This window comes from Nematolebias whitei, chromosome 14, assembly GCF_014905685.2.
Source record: "Nematolebias whitei isolate Nwh7 chromosome 14, NemWhi1, whole genome shotgun sequence".
In the NCBI taxonomy this organism is placed as follows: domain Eukaryota; kingdom Metazoa; phylum Chordata; class Actinopteri; order Cyprinodontiformes; family Rivulidae; genus Nematolebias; species Nematolebias whitei.
Window position 1 is genome coordinate 41,694,234 of NC_056511.1, and position 26,472 is coordinate 41,720,705.

At 40.6% G+C, this 26,472-nt stretch overlaps 1 protein-coding gene across 1 annotated transcript; it reads right to left on the reverse strand.

Annotated features, from left to right (window-relative positions):
- Window positions 1-812: 812 nt before the first annotated feature.
- LOC119420324 (P2X purinoceptor 1) lies at window positions 813-26,056 on the reverse strand. Its single transcript, XM_037687712.1, has 8 exons — window positions 25,771-26,056; window positions 13,123-13,267; window positions 10,165-10,236; window positions 9,834-9,891; window positions 6,766-6,853; window positions 5,455-5,535; window positions 1,123-1,264; window positions 813-980 (listed from the first exon to the last, which is right to left on the reverse strand). The coding sequence occupies exons 1-8, from the start codon at window positions 25,905-25,907 to the stop codon at window positions 813-815; spliced, it is 891 nt and encodes a 296-aa protein (XP_037543640.1). The 5' UTR covers window positions 25,908-26,056.
- Between the last annotated feature and the right edge of the window lie 416 nt (window positions 26,057-26,472).

Consider the following 26,472-nt stretch of genomic DNA (forward strand, 5'->3'; position numbering starts at 1 on the left):
GCCAATTTGAACAACAAAAATTTCAACATCTTGTTTTGTCATCGACAGATGTTTTACTCAAAGTTTATGAAAGTAATTAAACTAAGTAATGTACATGTGATGATGTTGATGTGGATATTATTGTGTTGCAACCACACAACCTTTAAAGGACAATGGATTTTGAACATTTTTACAGTTTGTCCTCTATGTGGTTAATGTAATCCATTTTCTAAAATCATGTACACAATTCTGAACAAAATGATGTTTTATGATGGCTTTTTCATGTTTTTTTGTGTGTGTGTCTCTGTTAAGGGCCAACTTTTATTCTTTTTAATGTCAGGTTCATCACAGTTTATTTCCTGAATTCCCAATCATTTCAAAGAAAGTATTACAACTTGGAAAATTCCTGGCATATTAGAACCCTATTCAAGACAGGAGGAAAGGAAGCTAACCCCACTGGTTCCCAAACCTTGTTTTTGTTTATTTTTTTATTTTTATTATTTTGTATCTGAGCTTTTACTGTTTGAACTCCACTAAACACCAAAAAAAGCGTTTTGTACCAGTGCAACATGTATTTACTCTTGTAGCAGAGTTAGTCACGACAGAGAAACTCAGAACTTCCTTCAATCCTTCACTATAAAAGTTTTCAATACACGTACTGTTGTCTCAAAATACTCTGACCAACTGAAGCTTATAAAATGCAATAGCTCACATAGATATTGATCTCATGTAAACCTCATACTGCAGCCTAAACCTCCTTTTTGTTCAAGTCCATTCTGAAGTGCACCCAACATTTGTCCAAAACAAACATCCTTCATTCTAAAACATTCAGTTCAGAACGTTTTATTCACACACCTGAAGTTGTAACCCACTGATGCTCTGGCATTGTCTTTCTCATTGGGGTTTCCATAGAGACCGTGAAAGTTGTACTCTGGTTTACAGTGTTTCACATCAACGTCCAGGTTACATGTCCAGTCAAGTACAATCCCAATGGCCCCACCCTGTCAGGACAAACGCACAGGAAAGTCCGCCACATCGAGAGAAACAGAACTTGTGTGATTAAAAAGGATTTAAATCAGCTTCACATGTAAATCATTCAGAGGGATCAGTGTTAAAGAAAAATATTAAACTCTGAACACTCACCACTTTGGCTATTGTTTCAAAGTTGAATCCAGACAGTTTAACGATGTCTCCCAGTCTAAAGATGGGACAGAGCGGAGCATTCTTTGGATGGTAAAGGCATTTACTGATGTAATCACCATCAATACCCTCCACCAGGTTACTCCTAAAACCACAGTAAATATTAGAAAACATTGTAGAGCTTACTTCAAAAATACCAAGCTACGTATAATACAAAAATAAGTCTGATCTAATGAGTGGGGTTCTTTGAAAATGTTTTTGAATGATTAATATGTTACCTGTATTTTTTAGATAGTTCTTTGAACAACCTCAGTTTGGAGAAATAGAGAAAACTTGGGATCTTCTTGCCAGAAAGGCAACAATAAAAGTGTAACATTTTATCTACATTAGAAATAAAGAAACATGTATAAGAGGTGGGGTAGCTTTGTGGTCAGTGCTGCGGTCTCAAAAATGAGGTTGTGGGCTCAGAATCGCTACCTTAACGTGGTGGAGGGGTTTGAGTACCACTGTGATCCTGGGGGCTATGCTGTTGGAGGCATCAGCTCCTGGTAGGGTTTCCCATGGCAAGCAGGCCTCAGGGGAGGGGTCAGACAAAGAGCGATTCAAAACCTTTATTAAGAGAAAATAGATGCATCAGGACTTTCAACCGGAAAAGGGAAAGCAGGGTACCTCCCTGGAGTCAGGCCTGGGTGGGGGGAGGTCACTGGCATGTGTCTGATAGTTGAGCCTTGGCTTCAGGGGCTCAGCCAGGCCGAGTATGAAAAAATAACAAGAATCCACATATACATAGACCCACCATCTGCAGGGAGGTCCGTCAAGGTAAGGTGTTGTGCATGTTAGGCAAGGGAGGGTCCCTGGCCATGCTAATTTCTGGTAGAATAGACTAGCTCTAGGATTGTGGACCATCACCTCACTGGTGGGTAAGGAGCCAGAGGTTGTAGATGATGTTGAGTGGCCCTAACTTAGATATAGTTGGGCTCAGTTGTATGCACAGCTTGGGCTCTGGAACCCAACTCATGGAGAGAGGCTGGACTCTCTCCTACTCTAGAGTTGTCCAGGGAGAAAGGCATCAGGCAGGCTGAATGCCTCTGTCTTGGAGTTTTCCCCAGTGAACAAGGGGTTGCCTCTCTGCAGCTTTGGGATGCATTTGCACCAAACATCAGTTCAGATTACCCAGCCTTTTTGGGATCTCTGGATGGTGTCTTGAAAGGAGTGTCAACCTGAGATTCCCTCATTCTACTGGGTGACTTCATTGCCCATGTTGGCAATGATGGAGTTTATCTGGAAGGAAGTGATTGGGAGGAATGGCCTGCCTGTTCTGAACCCTTATTGTGTTTTCTTATTGGAGTTATTTGCTATGCATTGGTTGTCCATAATGAACACCATGTTTGAGCATAGGGTGGTTCATAAGTGTACTTGGTACCAGGCCAAAAGTCAATTATCAATTTAGTAAATTGTGTCTTTGGACCTGCTGCCCTATGTCCTGGACACAGGTGAAGAGAAGGGCAAAGCTGTCAACTGATCATCAGCTGTTGGTGAATTGGATCCAGTGGTGGAGGAGACTGCCAGACAGACCTGGTAAACCCAAGCATATAGTGAGGGGAAATTGGGAACATCTGGTGGATCCCTTGGTTCATGTGGCTTTCAACTCACACCTCCGGAAGAGTTTTTCACATGTCCTGGAGGAGGTCAGGGACATGAAATTAAAATGGTCTGTGTTCAGGGTCTCTATTGCAGATGCAGCTTCTAGGAGCTGTGGCCTGAAGGTCACTGTTGCCTTCTGGGGTGGCAACCAAAGGACCCATGGAGGCTGTCAAGTTGAAGAAGAAGGCCTTCAGGACTTGGTTGTTCTGGACAACTCTGGAAGCAAATGAACAGGTACAGGGTGGCCAGAAGGGCTGTGGCTTCAGTGATTGCTGAAGCAAAAACCTGGGCACAGAAGGAATTTGGGGAGGCCATGGAGAAGGACTTTTGGTTGGCCTCAGAAGTTCTAGTAAAGCTAGAAAGCTAGCTTGGGGGCTCAAGAAAGGAAATCAGATCCTATTCCAGGCTGTGCTTGGTTTGGTTGAGGAACTTCTGACCCAGACTAAGGATATTGTTGAGCGGTAGGAGTAGCACTTTGCGCAAGTCCTTAATCCACCCACCATGTCCACCTCAGAGTTTGAGGTATTGGGGGAAGATGAGTCCATTAATGTGGCAGAGGTCACCTAGGCCATCAAAAAACTTTGATGGCAGGACACCAGGGGTGGATGAGATTTGCCCTGAGATCTTTAAGGTTTTGGATGTTGTGGGGCTGTCATGGTTGACCGATCTCTTCAATGTCACAGGGAGTACTGGGACAATGCCTGTGGAGTGACAGACCAGGGTGGTGGTTCCTATTTTTTGAAAAGGGTGACTGGAGAGGTGTTCCAACTGTCATGGGGTCACATTTCTAGCCCTCCCTGGGAAAGTTTACTCAAGGTTGTTGGAAGAGAAGCTCCAACCAATTATAGAACCTTGGATTCAGGAGGAGCAGTGTAGCTTCCATCCTGGTCATGGAACAGTGGACTGGATCTTTACCCTTGCACACTTTATAAGGGGATCTTGGGAGTTTGCTTCTCTGATCTACAAATGTACGTGTGTTTTGGGATCTCGAGGAGGCTTATGACTGTGTTCCTTGAGGCATTCTGTTGGGGGTGCTACGGGAGTTTGGGATGCCTGGGTTGCTTTTAAGTCCCTGTATAACCAAAGAAGGAGCTTTTTTCACATTCTTGGCACAAAGTTGAACTCATTCTCAGTGCAGGTTGGAGTCCGCCAGGGCTGCCCCTTCTCTCCGGTCCTATTTATGGTGTTCATGGACAGGATCTCGAGGCACAGTTGTGAAGAGGAGGGTGTCTGGTTTGGGAATCTCAGGGTCTCATCTCTGCTTTATGTGGATGATGTGGTTCTGCGAGCGTCTTCAGCTCAAAACCTTCAGCGTGTACTGAAGCGGTTCAAAGCCAAGTGTGAAGCAGCTGGAATGAGAGTCAGTTCCTTTATGTTTGAGGCCATGATTCTTGACCAGGAGGGGGGAGACTTTGCCTCTGGTTCAAGTTTCTGGGCTTCTGGTTCGTAAGTGATGGTAGGATGAAGTGGGAGATGGATGAACGTATTGGGGCCTTGTCCTCATTATTAGGGCCTCATCCTCAGTAATGAGGGCATTGCTTCGGTCAGTTATGGTGAAGAAAGAGTTGAGTCAAAAGGCAAAGCTTTTGATTTACTGGTCTGTCTATGTTCCAAGTCTCACTTATGGTCATGAGGTTTGGATCATGACCGAAAGAACGAGATCCCTGATACAAGTGGTTGAATTGGGCTTCCTTTGTTGGGTGGCCACGCTCAGCCTTAGAGATAGGGTGAGGAGCTCTGTCATTCGGAGTAGAGCTACTGTTTTTCACATCAAAAGGAGTTAGTGGAGGTGGTTTGGGTATCTGATTAGGATGCCTGTTGAATACCTCACTTTAGAAGTTTTCCAGGCCCGTCCCACTGGTACGAGGCCCCGGGGAAGACCCAGAAGTCGCTGGAGGGATGGTGTATCTTCTCTGGCCTGTGAACACCTTGTGGCGCACCAGAACAAGCTGAGAAGTGTCAGTAAGGAAAGGAATGTCTGGATTTTGCCTCCATGATCTGACTACAGATAAGTGTAGAAAATGGATGGATGGATGGTTAGATGTATGGATGGTTGGATGTATGGATGGACAGACAGATGGATGGGTTCAAGATGGATTGTGCAAGAAAGGGCTTTCAAAGAGCTATCTAGAACAGGTAAAATGTTGACTGCTCATAGCTCACCTCAGAACCCCACTGTTTGGCACATTGTTTTGTATTATTAGTGCTTAGTATATTTTTAGTTTAGCGTATTTCTTAGTTCATATCTTAGATCATATTACTGTTTTTCTTTACATTTTGTAATTTTGTTGGATGTAACTGGGACCCTGTGTACATAGTTTCGTTCCACCTCATGTACCACATGTGACGTGAAGGACAATAAAGACACCTTGATCTTGAAAATATATCATCTATCACTTTAGGAGCTAAAGTGTAAAAAACTTTTCAACAAGTTTTCATCAAATAATAACAACATTGATATATTTAATGCAACACACAAAAAATTAAGCTAATAAATAAAAATAACTATGTTCCATTAAAAAACTCACAAATGCATGACTTTATTTTAGCTATTTTTTTAATACTTGAATGTAAATTTATAAGACTAAAGCCATGTAACCTAAACACTGTTTAATATATTTTGCTTTATGCCAAGACATTTAACAACATCTTTAGGGTTTAGTTCAGTTTGACATCATTGAGCTCCATCACCTTGTAACGCCAAATAAAGGGAAAGTTATAGAGTTTTTGATGAAGAGTGTGTAGTTTTCTGCAGACATCAGAAGAGGAGGACTGGAACAGAAAAGAGAAGTAAATTAAACACTGTCATGAGGTGTTTTGTGAGTTAAGAATTCAGTTTCTTATGTCGAGAAAATATCATAAAAAACGTTACAAATTCCAACATTGGCAGAGCTGCAATGATCAGAGCCCAAGCAGATTGGGAGGATTTGGTTATCTGACATGCTCAAAGAAGATTAAGATTAATATACAAGAAAAAAATATGCAAGGCCCAGAAAATGATGAAAAGCAAATGTGCATTTAAATGAGTTAAGCTTCAGTGTAATGGTGGGTCATTATAATCTTAACTTCTAATTAAAACTGTTTTTTTATATAAAATATTAGGCACTCTATTGAAATCTGAACATAACTAGCCTGTAAAGTGCATGCATTATGTTGATTGACTGTTAATATCATCAAGCTATTAAAACCATATTAATGTTTTTCTCCGTCTACTTATGTGTGTGCGTGTCTGTCTGTTAGCAAAATATTTAATGAACTACCAGATGGATTTTAATGGAACCGTCAGAAAGTAATAATTGAATGTGTATCTACAACTAATTAACTTTTGGAGTCAATTCATTCCTTTAAGGAAAGTTAGGCCTTTGATTTGTCTGCGTTATTTCATTTTTTTCTGATAGTTTGTTAGTAAAAAAAACAAAAAGAACAGGGGTGTTACTGCATCATATAGTGATCTATCCACAGAAAACTTGGAGTTAAAAAGAATAGTTCATGCATTTTGAAAAAGGGTTATAATAAAACTATCTTACCAGTTGCAGATAGCTATTTGAATGACTCCAGTTCAGACCAATAGACTAACGACGTGATTAACGAGCTAACAGCTTGTCAGAGTGGGGTCGAACCAAAGTGGATGTTGCCTAAAATCTACTCCATTCCCATGAATTACATAAAATTGCTGTTCCATAAATTTTACACCACTACTAGTTTCACATGACTTTCATCACTGCGGCAGAAATGTTACTATATCTTCACCAGGGGCTACAGCTAGTTGCTGCTACTTGCTTTTGAAAATGTCCAGAAAACTGTAAAAACTCGTATAAAGTGAACATGGTGTGCAAATAGTAACGAGAATTCTGAATTTGTTAAGGTGATTTAAGAAAACAAAATGGTAACTTGATTATTGCAGCATCCCCTTTAGATACAGAAAAAACATCACAGTTGCTGCTTTCACCCCACAGGGTGGATCTTTACTCGCAGAGTCAGGAGTTGGTTATGTCCACCTACTCTGGTATGGTGTTATCGTCTTCGACTGGGCACCAAGCTAACACCTCGCAGGTCTTTGTGGCATCCGCGCAGACTCCTGTCATCTGCCCTTGAAACGGGAACAAACAAAAAGCTCATAACTGAGTTCCAGCTTGAAACTGGAGCGTCAGACATCATGCAACATGTGCTAACAGTGAGAAACAGAGTGGGTGTAGGCTTCAACTTTAAAGCAGCCGAAACATTTTCTGCCTCCACATTTCATCTTATCTTGCATCAACATCGACAGCAGCACACGGGATATAAAAGTCAAGCAGAGCAAATGCTGAAATAGCTGTTCTCTTTATCTTGGCCCGATCCCGACACATAATTTCTGTGTGAGATTAGGCTCGCTGTTATCTTGTTCTCTCATCTGGAGCAAGGTTTTGTAGAGAATTCTCCAGCAGCAGGCATTTGTTTGCTCAGCTGCAGTCTCTAACCTTTCATTAGACACCCCCCAAAAAAATGTTTTGCTACAGGGACGCCCTCATGTGCTTCCAAGCACCGAGGCAACTGTCAGTCTCTAAAGGCTCTCCGGACACCTCAAGGTGAATTTGACATGTTTGGAGCAGATGGATGTGAAGCTGCTCTTCTTGAAGTTGATTTGACACTGGGGACCTGTAAGGCTCAACATGGAGGACAACAGCTTTATGTAACTGATGTCTGAACTTCTGTCTGTGTGCTCATGATACGTGTCGCCTCAGGTGCGTGAGTTGTTCTGATGGCCACAGTTTTTCCCCAAGGCAGGGCTTTACTTTTTGCCTCGGGGATCAGTAAGCCACAGCTCGAACATAAACACCAAATATTTGGTTGCTAAGACTTATGTTGATTTTAATCCTTTTTTTTTTTTTCCCGTCTCAGTGCTGGCCAAGAGGAATCCACGATTTGTGTCTGAATGTTTACCTTAGTCATGATGTGTGAAAGTGTCTGTAGCAGTGCTCAGAAGCCACAGCCTATTGTGCAAATACAGTCCGAAGTGACATCTTCAGCACATCACTGAGGATGAGCCGAGGATTAAACAGAAACTTCAATGTGAGGCCCTGTGGAAAGGTTATGGACTACTAATGCAGTATCTTACCTGTTGCAGATAGGTCTTTGAACAACCTCAGTTTAGAGAAATTAAGTTTTGTTTTGACCAAACTGACTAGCTAACACCAAGTCTGAGCAAAACAAAGACTTGTTGTGGTTCTAACATGAATGACACCCAACCTGATCACTCAAATTATTTTATATGAAAAGGATATGATCCTTTTTTTGGATCCAGTTGTTACTATGCATAGTACAAACAGGGCTGTACATATGTAAAAGCTCAATATTAAGGTTTTTATTTCATATATTTTGTGACTTGTGAGCACATACACATGCAAGAAAAAGTGCCATGATTTGTCCAGTCTGAAGAATGCTGTTTGGTAAATCTGAAATGTTAATTTTAACCAGGAATAAATGAATTATAGACATCTACAATACATATCCAGCCCTATTATTAAATGTTAAATGAGCCATTTAATATTTTTTAAGAATTTAATTTGTTTTTTGACTTGCCTTTTACTAGTACAGTTAGAAATGTAGATATCTTAAATGTTTACTAGAGATGTGGTGATTACAGTTTTGACTAAAATGTTATTGTGATTAGGATAAATGCTATTATTTATAGCGAAAACTGTAATTCGTAAGAGAAGACTTGGATGATTAATGATCTTAGGTGTCTGCTCAATAGAGTATGAGAAGTTGCTTCCCCATATTTTTTTTTTTTTACCTAAGAACATGTCCCCACCCAGTAAAAAGACAAAAGTATGCATTATTTATTAAATCTAATTTTACCTTTATTATTACAAAAAAAAAAAAAAACACACCTCTCCCTTTGCTTTGAGTTGGTTCAGTCCAAAACTCAAACACCATAAGCTGCTAGCAGCTTTCAGCTGTGGGAAATAAATGTTTTTAAATATTTAAATTTTGCAGCATCTTTCACTGATTATGAATCAGGCAGAAGAGATTAATAACATTTAGTGATTCACAATAGGAGTGTAATATTTCCATAAGTTTATAACATGTGGCAATATACTGTAAACTAAATATACTGTACTTTAAACTGTTTGTTTAACCCTCCTGCTGCCCTTGGGTCAAAAAGGACCCACAAGGCCTTAGTTTTAAGACTGAGGTCTCACGGGTCATTTTAACCCAAGGGCAGCAGAATTGTTAAAATATAGCACGAACAAAACACTTTTAAAGGATTTTAATCCAGATCTACCACATTAAACTGCAGAGCAGTTTCCCTTACAGCAGCCAGTAGTGAAACAAATCACTTCTTCTATCGTTTTATGGAGACACACTTGCATCCCTAATTTTTCTCCCCATCAAGATTTATTATCAACATCAAATTTTAAACTTGTATAAACAGGAAAACAGCCTTTAAAAGCCCCAAAACAATATTTTTAAAGCACGGGTTCCAGAGTGAAAACCTCTTGAATCACCACCCTTGTGTTTATCTCACACACAGTGCCAATTCATAAAGTTTAGAAAATGATATTATAGTCCTATCTCTAATACAACTTATGACTGGAGGGCCCCCTCTTCTTGTGTTTTCAGTTTTCTGTGAGTGTGCAAGTTTTAGGAGCATGCTCCACCACTTGTTTCCTGTTTTTGGTATATTTTCATGCTAGCGTTGTAGCGCCACACATTAGCCTGGCACAGCAATTTGGGTCAATTTCAAATGTATATTGTTATTTTAGGTATGGGTGAATACATTTCTAGTGCTGTGTGTTCAAATATCTTTTAGAAACAGCATAAGATTGTTTAAGAAAAACTGTGTTTTCGTGTTGACAAGACTTTAAACCTTATTTCTCTAAACTGAAGTCCTTCATAATTTTTCTAAAGAACACTTAAGATGATGAAATACAGTTCAAGCAAAGTTTCAGATGTGGTTTAGTGGCTGAACAAAGTAAGGTAATAGAAGCAAACGCTTTGACTGGTCCGAGCTGAACACGGACGGCCAGTCAGTGAGGACTGCTGACGTCACACACTTCCATGCCGTCAGGATTTACCATGTCCCGTACGTTTGAGTTTCCCTCCTTCACAGTCGGCACTTGAGTTGCAGCTGTTCTTTCCTTCGAGCTGTTAGAAACAGGAAAGCAGGATCAGTTTGTGTTTACATCTGTGGAATGTGGATCTGAAGATTACAACATAACAACATGGGAACTCGGTCTCACATGCACTTTAATGTCATGCTGTGCCAAAGACTAAACTGGCCTTGTTTGCTACACAACGACAACAACACAACCCCATCTCCCCAATTACACAAACAGTCCTGGTATGAGACACGATTTCCACTTAAGTGTATCAGACAGACATGGGGAAGGAGAAACAAAGCAGAGACTTTTTACATACCTCCGGACATTTTCCCATTTTCTGACCTTCAGTAATGATGTAGTTAGTCATCACTACAAAAGATGGGTCTCCCTGAAGTTTAAATATTAAAAAGAAATGCGTTACAATGATTTAAACCTTGTGTATTTGTACTTAAGCAACATTTTGATGCGACAATACACGCCCAAGTTGAAGACAAAGGCAACCTCTCGAACATTTCTGTATTTACTTCTGGTGCTAAAATAAAATGTTTTACAAGAACCATAATATTTCTAACAGGCAAATCCCCTTTCAACCTGGCTCAGAAGAAATTTAAGTTTTATTAAGACAAAAAAAATCTACCTTTTAGGCTGACGGTTAGAGAAGATGACTTACGTTTTCATCCTTGAAATTAAATAAACTCGTTCGATAGGCTCAGCACTGAGACTGTCTACTAATAAGGCTCAGTGGAAGATTTCTATCTTGCATCATTTTCATAAACTTGACTCCTCCTGGACCATGTGCATTGTCTGAGTTAATTCCTTATAAAGGACTGAATGCACAGACATTGGCTTAAAGTTTTAGCAATGCAAACAAGAAACTTGGCCTCCAGTTGTAATTATTATTCTAATGGCAACAAGAGCAAAGAAAATGGTTCCAGAGGAACTGTAGAGCCCGCTCAACTTTTACTGTGAAAGTTAAAGGCGATTAGTTTCCAGCGCAGCTACTGGTCTTGTCTTAAAATAACGATCTTTACTTTAAACCATGACTTTTACTCTTACCTATTTGTTACAGATCTCATTCCTACAGTTCTTTAATGTTGAGCCAAAACCTTAAGCCTTAAACAAATCCAGTTGTCTCCGCCCAAACCTCTCATACTGAGGAAGGAGATGTGCGTGCAAAGTGCTGGCGCGTGTCGTTTACGGTCGTTAAACAAAATCATCCGTACTGTTCCACATGTTTCTACTCTTCCTACAGACTACAGGCCCTGACCTTTTCACTACGGTGCTTAAATATGTGCAAAATGTGGTTTGGAATCATCTAAAACCTGCACATGTTCCTTCAAAACTCAAAGCTCTCAGCCAGCATCATTCAGAAACTCCTCCTGATGGTGGCTTTTATTGTGTGTATTGATAATAAGATAAATGGTTTTTTTTAAAAGATGTTCAGCTTAGTTCATCAGTTAACTCAGGCAGGATGACAGAGCTTCTGGATCACACTTAAATAAACACCACAGGGGTGTGACTATATACAGAAACTTTGGTTCAGCGTGAATTCAGTTTGACACTGAAATACATTTTCTTTCTGTTTTTTTAGACGCTAGGTCTCCCAGAAACACAAAAACAAACATGTATTGATGGTAGTTTTCTGGTTATGGAGAGAGGATTTATCCACCAATAAGGTGATTATTAAAATAAAATGAAAAAGTCTTATTCAGCTAATCATGTTTCAAACAAAAGCTGTAATAAACTTCACATTTATGATATTTCTATTTAAGAAAACATTAAATATGAATTTTGAAAAGGTAATACACAACTAAATAACATCTCATAGTGTGAAACTACATTATTAAATGTAAAACACTCATATCTATCTTTTCAGCTGGGTGATACTAATGTGCTATGTATATCTGGACACTACTTATAAAATGCGACAGTGAAATTTGACCCTTTTGGCTTCCTGTACATCCATCTCTCCATCCTCTGCTGCCTTCTGTAATCCGCAACCATGAAACTTTTCCAACAGATGAATTAATATGTTTGTTTATATACTTTATAATCTGCTTGTACTTTATACAGCAAAGCATCCCAAAGTTTCAGGAACCTTTCTGTGTGAAAGTAGATCCTGGCACATTTTCAGATAATAGTTTTGAATTTGTGCTAATAATTCTGAAATTGCTTTTAGCAAAATAATTGTTTTTTCTAGTTTTGTTTGTGTATCCATTAAACATGTATTTGTTGGTAATGACATACCACTTTGCTAACTACAATTTACTGAGCTTTGTAATTATTGTGACATCAGGAATGACCGGTTTGGAGTTTGTATTCATAAAAATAACAGAGAATGCAAGACATGTCACCACAAGCTGGATTTTAGAATAATGCTGGGAATTTTTACCCGATCAAAGCTTGTACTGGAAAATAAAAACCTTTTCATCTTCTTGCTGTGATAGATCTAAAAAGCTCCACACCCAGAACTCAAAGCCGACCGTCATTGTGTCTGCTTTGTGCTTCTCCCACAGATAACACTTGGCTACGGTGGTCAGCAAATGTATTTAAGAAGAGTATCCCTTTGTGGAACTGTGCTGAACTCTTGCATGTTGGTGTGTAGCTGAACTACACTGCTCTCATTTCACTTCTACTGTTCAGCTGAGGAGCCGCTGGCCGAGGCCGTTGGAAAATACAGCCATTGTGCCGGTTCTCCTCTACAGTTTCTTGTAAGAGTAAAAACTGTCCACGTGAAAAAAGCATCTCACAACCACGTGAGCCAGAACAGATGTCTTACCTCTTATGTTCTCAAATCTCCCCAGAGAGCAGTGTGCAGCTTTCAGTCTCTCATTGACTCTCATTGTCTGTGAGCTGAGAAGCTTCTCTTTGTAACTGGAGGTGAACGGTCTTTTTCTTTTATTTATTTTATTTTTATTAGCATCCCCACTACATAATATGCTGTAGACGCATGAAAACTGACATTTATGATGACCAGATCCAAATCACTATTCGGCTTCATAGAAGAAAATTAATGTTTGGGGGAATTTTGGACAGTTGCTGCGTTGACACCCTATAAAATGTATTTAGACCTGTTCTAGTAATTATACCTGTATAAACTTGGCATTGGGGTTTCGTTGCTGAGCATAATTTAGACATTAACTGCTTGATTCAGGCTGACAGTTCATCACTGTAACATTTAATTCATAGACCGTGACTGTTGACTTCCTTTGAATGTTCAATGACATGTCCAAGCTTTACAACAAATCCTTGTGACACGTAAGGACTCACTCACCTGAGGGGGGAAGACGTAGTCAGCCACATCCCAGATCGTCTCCCTCCCACTCACGTTGGTGTAGCCAACTCCTTTCATTTTGGTGAACACGGAGCTCACTGCTGTGTCTGAGGACTGGTAACCTTTCTCATAGATGAAGACCCACCTGTTTGAGACATAGAGCACATTCTGTGAGTCCTGTCAGCACCTCAGACTCACTGCCCGGCCCGGCCCAGCCTGAAGCCAGGACATGTGCAACAGCATTAGCATTATGTTTAACACAGCCAGCAGCATGTCTAACATGGACTGAGGGTCAACTTGTCCTTTTACTCCTCCAAAAGGACAGATCTGACAAACTATCATAATTTATTTACTGTGTTTAGCAGCTACAGTTAGTGTAAAAAAAGCTGATAAAAAAAGTGAAAGCAAGTCAGAAAGTCAATTTATCACAGGAATGATCAGTGGTGGGATGATGCTGCGAGAACTAGTCATAAAAAAAGTAAAAATGTGAATGTGTTGCTGCAGGTGAGATATAGATCACTAATAAATCTACAGAATAACGTGTAAAAATAAAATATAAAACACATTTTATATCTTGTAACATTTGCTCTGTATGCCATGCTGTTACCATTTTCTCAACTGCACTACGTTTGTGTTGCTACGTGAAACTGGGCACACTACGTGCTGTCACTCACTTCTAATCCCAACACACTTTTAGATGGTAAAAATGAGTAAGAACAAATTAACAGTCTTTTTCCTACTGAAATTTTCTGAATGAACCTGATTACAAAGAGGAAGAACTGTTGTTTAGATTAAACTAATCCTGTTAGAAAACATGTTTGTAAGATCAATCATGCAGGTAGGAAACAAAAAAGTTTAAATGACGTCATCTGGACCAGTTTCTTTACATAACAGATGACATGATTTAACTTTTTTTGTTGTTTTAATCCTGTTAGATTTTTAGCACCAGCTACAGTCCATTTTACCATTTATATATATATTTTTGATATTTTTGCATCGAAAGATCAAAGTCCTGTTCACAGGAAGAAATTGAGAAACCTTGCAAATGTCTTGTGACGTGCAATTTGTCACCAACGATAGCAGCCTACCTTGTAATTCAGACGAGCCACATCTGTGTATAATGTGGACGACAAAATTACTCTTCCAACAAAAGTTCAACATGATGTTTCAACAACTAAATGGTACATAAACTCGATGTGGAAAAAATGTAACAAGTGTGGCTGGCTACACCAGATATTTTTTAAATGGGTACTTTATTTATTTTTTATTTATGTGTTAGTTTGTTTTTACAAAAATGCTTAAATACCTATTCCACATTACCATACAGCCAGAATGTACACATTACATACAAGTCAAAACACAAAAAAACATTTGTATACATGAAAACGCACGAATTCCAAAGCAATGTTTTTTAATTTTTTGCTTCTAAATTTAGTATTGTAAACATGGCACTGTTTCTAAAATACCTTCAATGACACTGAAACACCAAAAACAATCCAAGCGTTGTAGTAACCGTGCCAGGCCTGTATGTGGTGCTGTCATGCTGCCACAAAAACAGGAAACAAGGTGTGGAGGCAGACACATGAAGCGTAACACTCCTGACACTATTGATATGTTTTCAACACATGCTTGTCTTGAACTATTTTATGATTTTTTTCAGGTTTGACTTGTTTTAAATAGAGATTTGCACTGATCGACCATTAGTTTGATCTCTCCATGAGAATTTCTCTGATTGTTTAAATTGAAATCACTCATCACTGTCTTCTTCATGTAAGACACAGACTGCCCACAAGTCTTCATCAGAAAACCAATTTAAAAATCTAAAAAAATCTATCCATTTAAGTGTTGAACTTCTTCATGAGCTCCTTATTGGGGACTGCCTGAAAACAACCACCTATTATTATCCACCTGAAAAGGGTCTTGCTCTTCAATCAACTTGAATGTGGCCCAAACCGCAACACGTACCCCCACAAATTTTATATCAAAATGACCAGCTTGGCACTGTGATGTGTGTTATGCTTTTATTTGCATTTTGAGTTACCATGGTGATGTAAGTCGCAAACAAATATATAATTTTTCTCACTGAAAAACACTGACAGAGCCCTTGACGCTTCTAACTGCCACAGCGAGGTCTCATGACCTAGAGGAGAGAGGTCTCTGGACAAAACGCAGTATGTCATCGAACAAACTCTTCCTACCACATCTTTTAAGATACACATCCATATTACGGTATATATCAAAACGTAGGCAATTTAGTCATCTAAATTTTAAAATGGCCCCCATGTGCCAAAGTTTCTCCAGGAACCTTCTAGATCTTAATTCCAATTCAAACTGGTGTAGCTGACACCAGGAATGCCACTCTGTACTGTCTGGGAGGCATTAAAGGCCTACCTACAGGGGTCAATTAATTTCTTATTGTAAAAACAAACAAAAAGAAAGCCTTGCTACGGCTAAGACAATTACCTGATGAAATATTACGATTAGACAGAGAATATAGCCACTCCCCCTCGTGAGATCTAATGAAAAAATGTTTGGTACTTCAAACTGAATTTAATACTTTGTCTACTCAGCAGACAGAGTATCCATCCATCCATCCATCCATTATCTTTACCCGTTTATTCCATTTTGGGTCACGGGGGTCGCTGGTGCCCATGTCCAGCAATCACTGTGCGAGGGGCGGGGTACACCCTGGACAAGTCGCAAGTCCATCACAGGGACACATAGAGACAAACGAGACAAACAACCATTCACTCTCTCACTCACACCTAGGGACAATTTAGAGTTACCAATTAGCCTAACATGCATGTTTTTGGTCTGTGGGAGGAAACCGGAGTACCCGGAGAAAACCCACGCATGCACGGAGAGAACATGCAAACTCCACCCAGAAAGGCCCCCGGACCGGGGTTTGAACCAGGGACCTGCTCGCTGAGAGGCAGCAGCTCTACCAGTTGCGCCACCGTGCTGCCCCAGACAGAGTATTTAATCTCTAAATCTAGACAGGGTTACTAGGAACACGGTGAAAAGGCTGGGCGCTTGCTCGCACATCAGTTGCGGCGACAGTCAACCAACCAAACTATTACAGCAATAAACAATGAACAGGGAACCATGACAATGCTGAAATTATTACGTTTTAGCAAATTTGACCAGTCATTCTATACGACTGACTGAGTCATCAGCTAACGTATCGGACAGGGAGAATTTTCTTGGAGATCTTGAGCTTCCTTCAGTGAATCCTGATCTCTTTGGGGACTTGGAGAGGGATTTCTCTGTAGCTGTGATAAACTCTGCAATCAACATATGCAAAATGGGAAACCCCCAGGACCAGATGGCTTCCCATCTGAGTTTTTTAAGAAATGTTAAAGTCTACTCTTACCCTTATTAAGGTCTGTGTTTGAGAAGTCGCTGCACTGCCCGTGCATCAAGCTGTAAACTCGCTAATACCAAAGAAAGATAAAGATCCTCTAAACTGCGGCTCATATAGACCTATCTCACTTTTAAATACTGATGTAAAAATCCTTGCAAAGGTACTGGCAAAATGACTTGAGCGGGTGGTCCCAGGTGGTTCCACCTGACCAGATAGGTTTATTAAAAATCGTCAGGCTTTCTTCAATTTTAGGTGGCTGCTTGAAGTGCTATACACTCCTAGTCCACCCGAACACACTTGTGACAAAGTCATTCTTTCATTAGCTGCAGAGAAAGAATTTGACCGGGTGGAGTGGGGCTACCTCTCCGCTACTTTAAAGTTATTTAAATTTGGTCCTAAATTCATATCATGGGTGTGGCTGATGTATTTTTTCATATGTTCAACCTTTATTTGAGCCTTGAGCACTCATTTACAAGAGATGTACCTCTCCAGTGGTGGCGGTCTGCACTAACTGTAACATATCTTTCTATTTCAAACTGTAGCGGGGTACGAGACAGGATGCCCACTCGCACCACTCCTATTTGAGTTGGCAATAGAACCATTGGCTGTAGCTTTAAGGCAGAACATCCATCATTAAGGGGATAAATCGACCAGGTATGGAGCACAACATTTTTTTATATGCGGATGACGCTTTGTATATATCAAACCATCTTATCAGCATCCTTGAATTAATTACTTTGCTTCAAAAATTCGGGAAAATATCTGACTATAAGGTCAACCTTCTAAAGAGCAAGCTGATGCCTGTGACCTCTATAGAAAATAAAATCTTGAACACCATACCCTTTAAAATTAGTTTAAATAAATGTAAGTACCTTGGGATCTGGATAACTCGAGATCATAAGAACCTATATAAAACTAATTATCTACCCCTCATAGTGAACCTTTAACAGGACATTGCCAGATGGAAATCCCTGCCTCACACTCTAGGGTGCAGAATAAACTCTGTAAAAATCAATATCCTACTTAAATTTCTATACCTGTTTCAGAATCTGCCAATCTTCCTTAATAAATCCTTATTTACCAATTTGAACAGCCATATATCAGTGTTTATTTGGAATAAAAAGCATTGACGGATTACCAAGAGGGGCAGCACGGTGGCGCAACTGGTAGAGCTGCTGCCTCTCAGCGAGCAGGTCCCTGGTTCAAACCCCGATCCAGGGGCCTTCTGGGTGGAGTTTGCATGTTCTCTCCGTGCATGCGTGGGCTTTCTCCGGGTACTCCGGTTTCCTCCCACAGACCAAAAACATGCATGTTAGGCTGATTGGTAACTCTAAATTGTCCCTAGGTGTGAGTGAGAGAGTGAATGGTTGTTTGTCTCTGTCTCTATGTGTCCCTGTGATGGACTGGAGACCTGTCCAGGGTGTACCCCGCCCCTCGCACATTGATTGCTGGACATGGGCACCAGCGACCCCCGTGACCCAAAATGGAATAAGCGGGTAAAGATAATGAATGGATGGATGGATTACCAAGAGGGTTCTACACCTTCCCCGCAGACTTGGAGGCATGCCTCTTCCTAATTTCATGCACTATTATTGGGCAGCTAATATCAGAGCTCTTCTATTCTGGTTGGGTAAGACACCCTTTCTCCTAGTTGGGTGACCTTGGAAAGGGCCTCAGTTAGATCCAGTTCTCCCTCTGCATTACTCTGCTCTCGGCTGACCTTTAAATAATCAATATCAACCTACACTTCTAACCCAATTGTGATCTGATTTGTTTCTTTTGAACAGCTGGTACAGAAGTTTAATATTCACAAGTCACAGCTTTTCAGTCATTTACAGCTGAGACATTTTGTGAGGTCTAACTCTAAACATTTTGTGGCTAATATTTTGGAGTGCAAGTCTGATACTAGGGGGACCCTTAACAAAATTTGTACACTGCTCAGTTCATACCATGAGTCCAGCTTGGACTCCCTTAAACTGAAATGGGAAACTAACTTGGAAGAAACATTATCAGACTCAAGCTGGAGAAAGATCATAAAGAACATTTACTCATCTTCAATGTGCCTGAGACATGCAATTCAAGGTGGTGCACCAGCTGCACTGGTTCAAAGACAAGCTGTCCAAGATCAAGCCCAATCTGGACCCCGCATGAAATCATTGTAAACAAACGCCATCTACACTCTTGAGTACATTCTGGACCTGTCCAAAACTGCAGACATTTTTGCAATCTATTTTGACACCTTCTCTGGGATATGTGGAAAAACTGTTTACCCGTCACCACTTATCTCACTCTTTGGGGTGGTCACTGTGGATACGTCCTTCAGCAAATACGAGAAGGATATGATTGCCTTTGGCTCTCTTCTGGCCAGGAGGCTAATGTTGTGCAGTTGGAAGGACCCACACCCCCCAGCATATGTACATTGGACAAGGGAGGTGATACATCATAACCATTTGGACAAAACAAGACATACCTTGAAGGGGTCTGTCAAAAGATTTTGGGACACTTGGCAGCCTTTTGTGTTGTATGTGGAAAGCATGTCAATGCCTGGTAAATTTATGTGTGTGTGTGTGTGGGGGGGGACTGATCCAGAGTGAGAGGGAAGGGGTGGGGAGTGATGGATTTGTTCTGTTTGTTTGTTTTTTGTATGTTCAAAAACTGAAACAAATGCAATAAAATCAATTTGATAAAAAAAAAACTTAAAAAAAAAACTGGTGTAGTTGTACAGTTTTGTCAGAAGCAGCTGGGTTCTGATCCACAAACATTCTTTAGGCTCACCCGATGCCAAAGAAGGACAAGAGAGAGACTTCCTTCATGTCTCTATAGGATGAGTAACTACTCACCCTCTGTTCAACCAAAGCACAGCGCTTGAGCCTACAGAGGTGCAGCCACATGTCAAACATTTTGTGACCATTTCTCCTTTATGCTCTGCCTGAGCTCTTTGTTACATTACAGATGCCCAAAAGCCCTGCAGTCAGACTGCATCAAATGCAACATCTTATATTACATGAACATTTATTAGATTTGGGTATATTTATACATGCTTCAATTTGTGATACTTTATGTATTGACCTAAAAAATAATCTCCTGTGTTTTGTACAACACGACTATTGTGATATAAAAATAATAATAATAATTTTAAAAAAAGCTTTGACATCCATTGCAGAGTTTGCAAAAAAAATAAAGAAACTTCCTACGATGAGTTCATGGAGGCAATCCCTGATTCTCCTCACGTTTTGGTTTATGTCAAACTGAGGCTTCATGTGTCCTCGTGTAGCCAGGAGGTCCAGGCAGCAGCTGTTATCCACTGCAAAGATATTATGTACACACCGAGGTACTCTGCCCAACATCCACAACTATTTTACATGCGGACGTAAGAAGCACCCTCTGGCTGAAAGAACGTGTGTTTCATCACGTTCATTCATCCTCGGCCAGAACATCATGACAGGAACTGAAACATCTTTCAACGTGCACAGATAATAAGCCATGCACAAAACAGGGGGATTTCTATTAACACGGAGAGGAATTTAAATCCCGGCGTGCATAGAGGAGGACGTGAAAAATGAGCAAATTAATGACATATTGAAAGTAATCAGCAGTGAAACATCAGAAGAAACACGATGTGACAGAGGTTTGAATCCTGAAGCAGTCAGGAAACTCCTTGATGTTTGCAGGGCTTTGCTTCAGGGCAGTTCTGCAGCACAGAGATTAGTTTTCAGTTTGTGACAATCACAGATTAGAATGGGTGAAAACTGCATTCAAGTGAAAGCTCAGAAATGGTGGACTGATGTTTTATTTAACATGAAAGTAACAGCAGGGTAGATAATTAAAAAAATAACAATGACTGTTTTACAGAGTGTGCCGTTTAAAGTTGGATATTTTACACTTTGTTATAAACATCTGCTCTGTATAGATAGATAAATAGATAGATAGATAGACAGACAGACAGACAGACAGACAGACAGACAGACAGATAGACAGATATTCTTCTTTCGGCTGCTCCCTTCTTCAGGGGTCACCATAGCGAACCAAGTTGCACAAAGACTTGGCAATTATTTTTATGCCAGATGTGCTTCCTGACGCAACCAAAGATCACTGAGCTACCACAGCCCTCTGTGTGGAGCTATCTAGGGTACCCGGGGGCGATGATGGTGGGGGTTAAGGGCCTTGCTCAAGGGCCCAGAGTGGGTCAAACGAGGGTGGAGACAGGTGTGGGAGCTTCACCAATCCTACCCACATTTTGATGTTGTCGGTACTGGGAGTTGAACCAATGATCTTCTGATCACAGGCCCACCTTCTCTAACCTCTGCACCACCACTCCACTAAGTAAACACAAATAACTAATAAGACGAAAAATAACTGGATGCCTAAATATATAAAGTTGCTGCCATGTGATTGGTTGCCTTTTGTATTATCAAGCAATTGAACGACTTAAAGGTCAGAGCGCATGGTTTGACATCAGAAGAAAACAAGTATTATAAGTAAATATAGTGACTCACTCTTTCAAGAAAACAATCTCACTTTGTAAAATACTCATCATATGTAGACAACAGGGCTTTGCTTTTAGCTAATGTGTTTAGTTGAAATAAAGAGAGGCCTGTTCTATAAAATTAAGAGTGACAGGCTTATAAATTATTTATTACATGACATTATTTCAAGAAAACAAGTTCTTTATTTGATTTTCTTGATAAAACAAGCTCCCCTTTATTGACAGATTGAGTTAATATATATATACATACATACATACATATATTATATACATATATACATATATATATATATTTATTTAGCTCTACAACAAGATGTTTTTATTGTGGAAGCCATGCGTAGAATTTTTTTTCAGAACATTTTCTCAGGATAATTAGTTATTTAATTTGTTATCAAGACATAACTAGATTTTTTTTTTTTTATGGAAAATTAGATAAATGATTCATTAGCTTGAGGAAATGTGTTTTCTCAAAATGACCTGGATTAAATATGTACATATTTAAATGCAAAAAGGCTTGTTTTATTAAGGAGGCTGCAAAAGAACATATTGTCATCTTAAGATACCAAGTTGTTTTATCTTAAGATGACAAGCTTGTTGAGTTTAAACAAGTTATATATGTAGTATTTCATAATAACAAAAGGTTTTTTCTAAATAAAATAAAGAATTTGTTTTTTTAAACAGGGTTATTTTTCTCCAGCTAACTGGTACATTTTTTATATTTAAATTCCCAAAAGGCTTGTTTTATTACAAAAGCAAAGAGACAACTCCATCCATCCATTATCTTTATCCACTTCTTCCTTTTTGGGTTGTGGGAGTCACTGGCGCCCATATCTAGCAGTCAGTGTGCGAGAGGCGGGGGACACCCTGGACAGGTCTCCAGTCCATCACAGGGACACGAAGAGACAAACTAGACAAACAACCATTCACTCTCTCACTCACACCTAGAGACAATTTAGAGTTATCATCAGTCTAACATGCATGTTTTTGGTCTGTGGGAGGAAACTGGTGTACCTGCAGAAAACCCACACATGCACGGAGAGAACATGCAAACTCCACCCAGAAAGGCCCCCAGATGGGATTTGAACCTGGGCAACCTGCTCGCTGAGAGGTGGCAGCTCTACCAACTGTGCCACCGTGCTGCTCCAAAGAGACAACTATTTGACCCCCCCCCCCCCCACACACACACACACACACACACAAAGTAATCCTTAAATATTTGTTTTTAATTGCTGTAATCTCAGAATAACAAAACTTTATTTGCTCAAAATAATTAAATAATTCACTATCCTTAAAAAAGTAAAAAATTTTCATGACGCAGAAAGGTCTGTTGTATTCCTTAAAAGGGAATTGCTATAAATTTCTTCGTCTGACTTTTTGTTTTATTTATTTCATTATTTATTGTTTAGATGACATAATATCAAAATATGTTATCAGAATCAGAATAAACTTTATTATCATTGCACCAAGATACAATGAGAGCATTTACGTACAGTCGTCCGAAAGATGGGCGGAGTGCACGAAGCTGCTGCTATAAAAAGCGCGGCCCTCTTATTCTTATTCAGAATTATATTTTGCTTAGATGAGAAAAAGGAAGAAAACATGAGGAGAGACGGTATTAAAAAAAAAAGATTTCTCACACCGTGTCCTAGAAAAGACATGATTTGAGACATCAAAAAAACCTACCACAGCAAAGCAACATAAATAGACGTGAAACATATAGGCCGGTGAAGACATTGAATTTTAAGGGAAGGTCATAGTATAGTCCAGAGGCCCCCCCCCCCCCCTCAGCCATTGTCCAGATAAGAGGTGACGTTCATCTTCAGCTCGGTTGAGGTTCTATTACATGCCCACGGCCTTGGAGAAGGGAGGGGTGAGGAGACAGTCAAAGCATCTTTGTTGTTTTCTAAACATGCCAGGAGGAGTTGAGATAAGTCCGACGTCAAGGCCACAGTTTGGGTCAGGCAGAACTCGTGAATTGTTGTTTCTTCCTTTTTAAAGTCTCGCTGGTACATATTCTCTGATGGAACTCCAAAACAGCCGAATTGATCCTTTACGCCAAAAGTCGAGCTCACAGCTTCTCCAAGATAATTTTCCCTTCATGCGCGCTGCTAGAGAGTCCACAGTCCTGGTAACAGCAACACCAGCTCTCTGACGCAACTGCACGTAATTCAGTCTGAGTGCTGCCGAGCTTCGACACATCCACACAAATTTGTAGACAATCCAGAACTCACCAATCAAACAGCAAAATAACCAGTTGTCATCATGAATCCAATTTGTTTCCGTCGAGTTAAGGGTGTCCTCTTTACCCTGACTCCTGTCGGGAGAAGTTGATCAATTTTGTTGAGAGACCAGCTGAACCTTTGAATTAGGAGGTATGCAGAAAAAAAAGAGGATTTTTAAGGGTTCGCATGGGGGAGAGACCAGGGAGACACGTCTGGCTTCACCGGAGGACAGAGAGATGAAAAAAAAACTCATTATATCAAGATAAAAAAGCAGTTCATTTATTTATTTTTTAAATTTATTGTATGACATTATCTCAAAATAACATGTTCTCATTATACATATGATTGTGCAGCTACCCATCCAGGCTGTCACATTGTAAAGTTTGCAGATGATACAGCGGTGGTGGGATGCATCACAAACAATGATGAGTCCATCTACAGGCAAGAGGTGGAACACCTGGAGAGCTGGTGCAAGGAAAATAGCCTTCACATCACTGTGAAGAAGACAAAGGAGATGATCGTGGACTTCAGAAGGAACAAACCCACCTACACCCCCCTGAACATAAGAGGATCTGCGGTGGAAGTGGTCTCCAGCTACAAGTACTTGGGTGTACACATGAATGACAACCTCAGCTGGAGCAACAACACCACCAGCCTGATCAAGAAAGCTCATCAGAGACTCTACTTCCTCAGACGGCTGAGGCGAGCTGGTCTGGGAAGCTCAGTCCTCACCTCCTTCTACAGGTGTGCAGTGGAGAGCATCCTGTGCTCCAGCATCAACGTGTGGCATGGAGGCCGCACAGCTGCAGAAAGAAAAGCTTTGCAGAGAGTGGTGAAGGCTGCACAGAAGATGTTGGAGTCAGTCTCCCCACCATCACAGACATCTACACCCCCAGATGCAGGAAGAGGGCCACCTGCATCATGAAGGACCCCACTCACCCAGCACACACACTTTTTGCCCCTCAGGAAGGAGGTTGAGGAGCATTAAGTGTAGAACCACTAGACTGAGGAACAGCTTCTACCCTGAGGCTGTTAGACTCATGAATCTCTAACCAGAATAACCACTGTGAAAAAAAAAGCAACTTGGTTGTTACATGCTGCTGATTATCCATGCTGCTGATCTCATGCTGCTGATTTATTTCATGTTGATGTGTTCATTCGTACTCATCTGCTCACACAGACTCATGTTCGTGCTGCTGTTGTTCGGCGTATAGTTTTTGTACTGCTAGTGCTTAGTGCCAGTGGGACAATGGGCTTATTTTACAGCACAACACAACAACATTAACATGGCTTAACAAAGTATTGAACAGAGTGAAGTATAAAGTTCAGCAAAGCCAAAATGTAATGCCCCATATGTGGACGCAGGGTCTCAGGAGGTTAAAGTCAATCGAATACGTTCACTTGTGTGGGATTCTTTTCATGAGGCTAATGAAAATGAATTTCTAGTCATAAAGGAAAAGCCATGAATCTCCTTTTTGCTGACTGCATGCTGAGGCCAACAGAAGGTTAATCTGAACATGGACGTTCCTGACAAGTCAACCAGGCGTCCTCAGCGCTCAGACAGCGCTACAGAAAAATGGGGTGACTTGTGCTCCGACCTGTCTCAGTGATGGTTCAGTCTAAAGCAGAAGAAGCAGGTCAGCTTTCTAATTACATCTCCCTCAGTTGGACATCCGTGTCCAGCCTTAATGTGGTCTGATGGAGGCAGGTGACGGAGGTGGAATGAAGCAGAGATGATAATATTCACAGAGAACCTTCATATCAAACGATCAAACTTAAACTAGCTTTGCCTCCCATTGAAACTGTGAGCTAAAACTGAGAAAGCTGATTTTTTTTTATGTTAAATATTTAATACCACATAAGATCAGTTTCATTCAGCACACATGTCCTGTAAGAGAAGCAGACCTCGTGTTACTTAGTTGTTCATTTGTTTGTGACCGTCATCATCACCAGCAGAAGAGTCTGCAGCAACAAACTGTGCAGCCCTTGATCTTTATCAGTGCAAGCATGTGCCTGAGCGTGTTCATCGTAGTCAGTCCTGCAGAATCTGCTGCTCAGGCGTGGAGAAAAAAACAAACAAACAACATTTTACCAATCCTGAACCAACCCATGCATAGTTACAAATAAAAAAAACTAGATATTTATCAAGAAGAGTTACATGGAAAACATTCACTCCCTTCTTCAGAAGGAATTTCTTGAGAAGAATTCCAACATGTCAAAGCATGTGTGTGGACATGGTGGGTCATTCGCCGTACGTTAGTTCCCAAACAGGCTGGAGGTTTTGTCTCGGCTTGTGAAATGCAGGAAATATCTGCCCTGTTATCTCATCTTTACCCACAGCTGCCAGTCAGTGCGCTTGGTTTGTCGGCAGCTTGTGTTTGCTGTGTCAACAGGATGTAAGTTATAGTCTGTCCGTCCCACCCTGGCACCCTTCAGACGTAAAACAAGACATATTCGCTTTTCCTTTCTTACACTTTGTTACTTGGGATAAAAGTGGAGCCACGAAGCTAAAACATACCAAACATTACACTCTTTAATTATTCTCTGCGCAGCAAAAATAAAGGGTGACTGCTTACCCAATGATGTAAGCCAGGACCCCCAGCTGGATGAGCCGGCACACCACTCCCACCCTCCTGTTCCTCACCAGCACCTGGCGGGGGGTCTCGTACTCAAAGAAGAAGTCAGAGAGGGCATTAGTGATCTGGCTCTTCATCTTCTGTCACCAGGTGACCCACAAAGGCCGGGGTCTGTCTTGTCACCTCAATTTCATATAAAAAGAAACCCCAAAAGCCTCCCCTTCTTCTTTTGGCTGCCTTTGACTCTTCCTCCCTCTCCTCTGCCTCCCCTCCTAATGTCGAACACACTTCATGAGAAGTCCTGATGTGGAGGACTTCCTCCCTCCCACTCTGCTTTCAGCTCCCCCCTCCCTCTCTGTGGGAGGTCATGACTGTCTCCTCATCCTGCTGCACATCTTTATGTTTTCTTCATTTCTTTGCATCTTAATTAACAACATAAATCATTGAAAAGACATTTATTTGAATTCAGTATCAACCCCTTTTTTTGAGTTTATATAACTCTACAGTTGTTGCACAGACAGGCACGAGAAGCAGCGGACTTCCTCCTCGCTCAGAGCAACCAAACCTTATCACTTTTTACTGACGCTCTCCTTTCCTGCATGCAGGCCAGAGATAGACTGCAACACAAACACATACATTTCAGCTTATTTGCCTGCTCTTATGTCACCATTTTCCAGACGTTAAGCCTTCTTATACTTTATC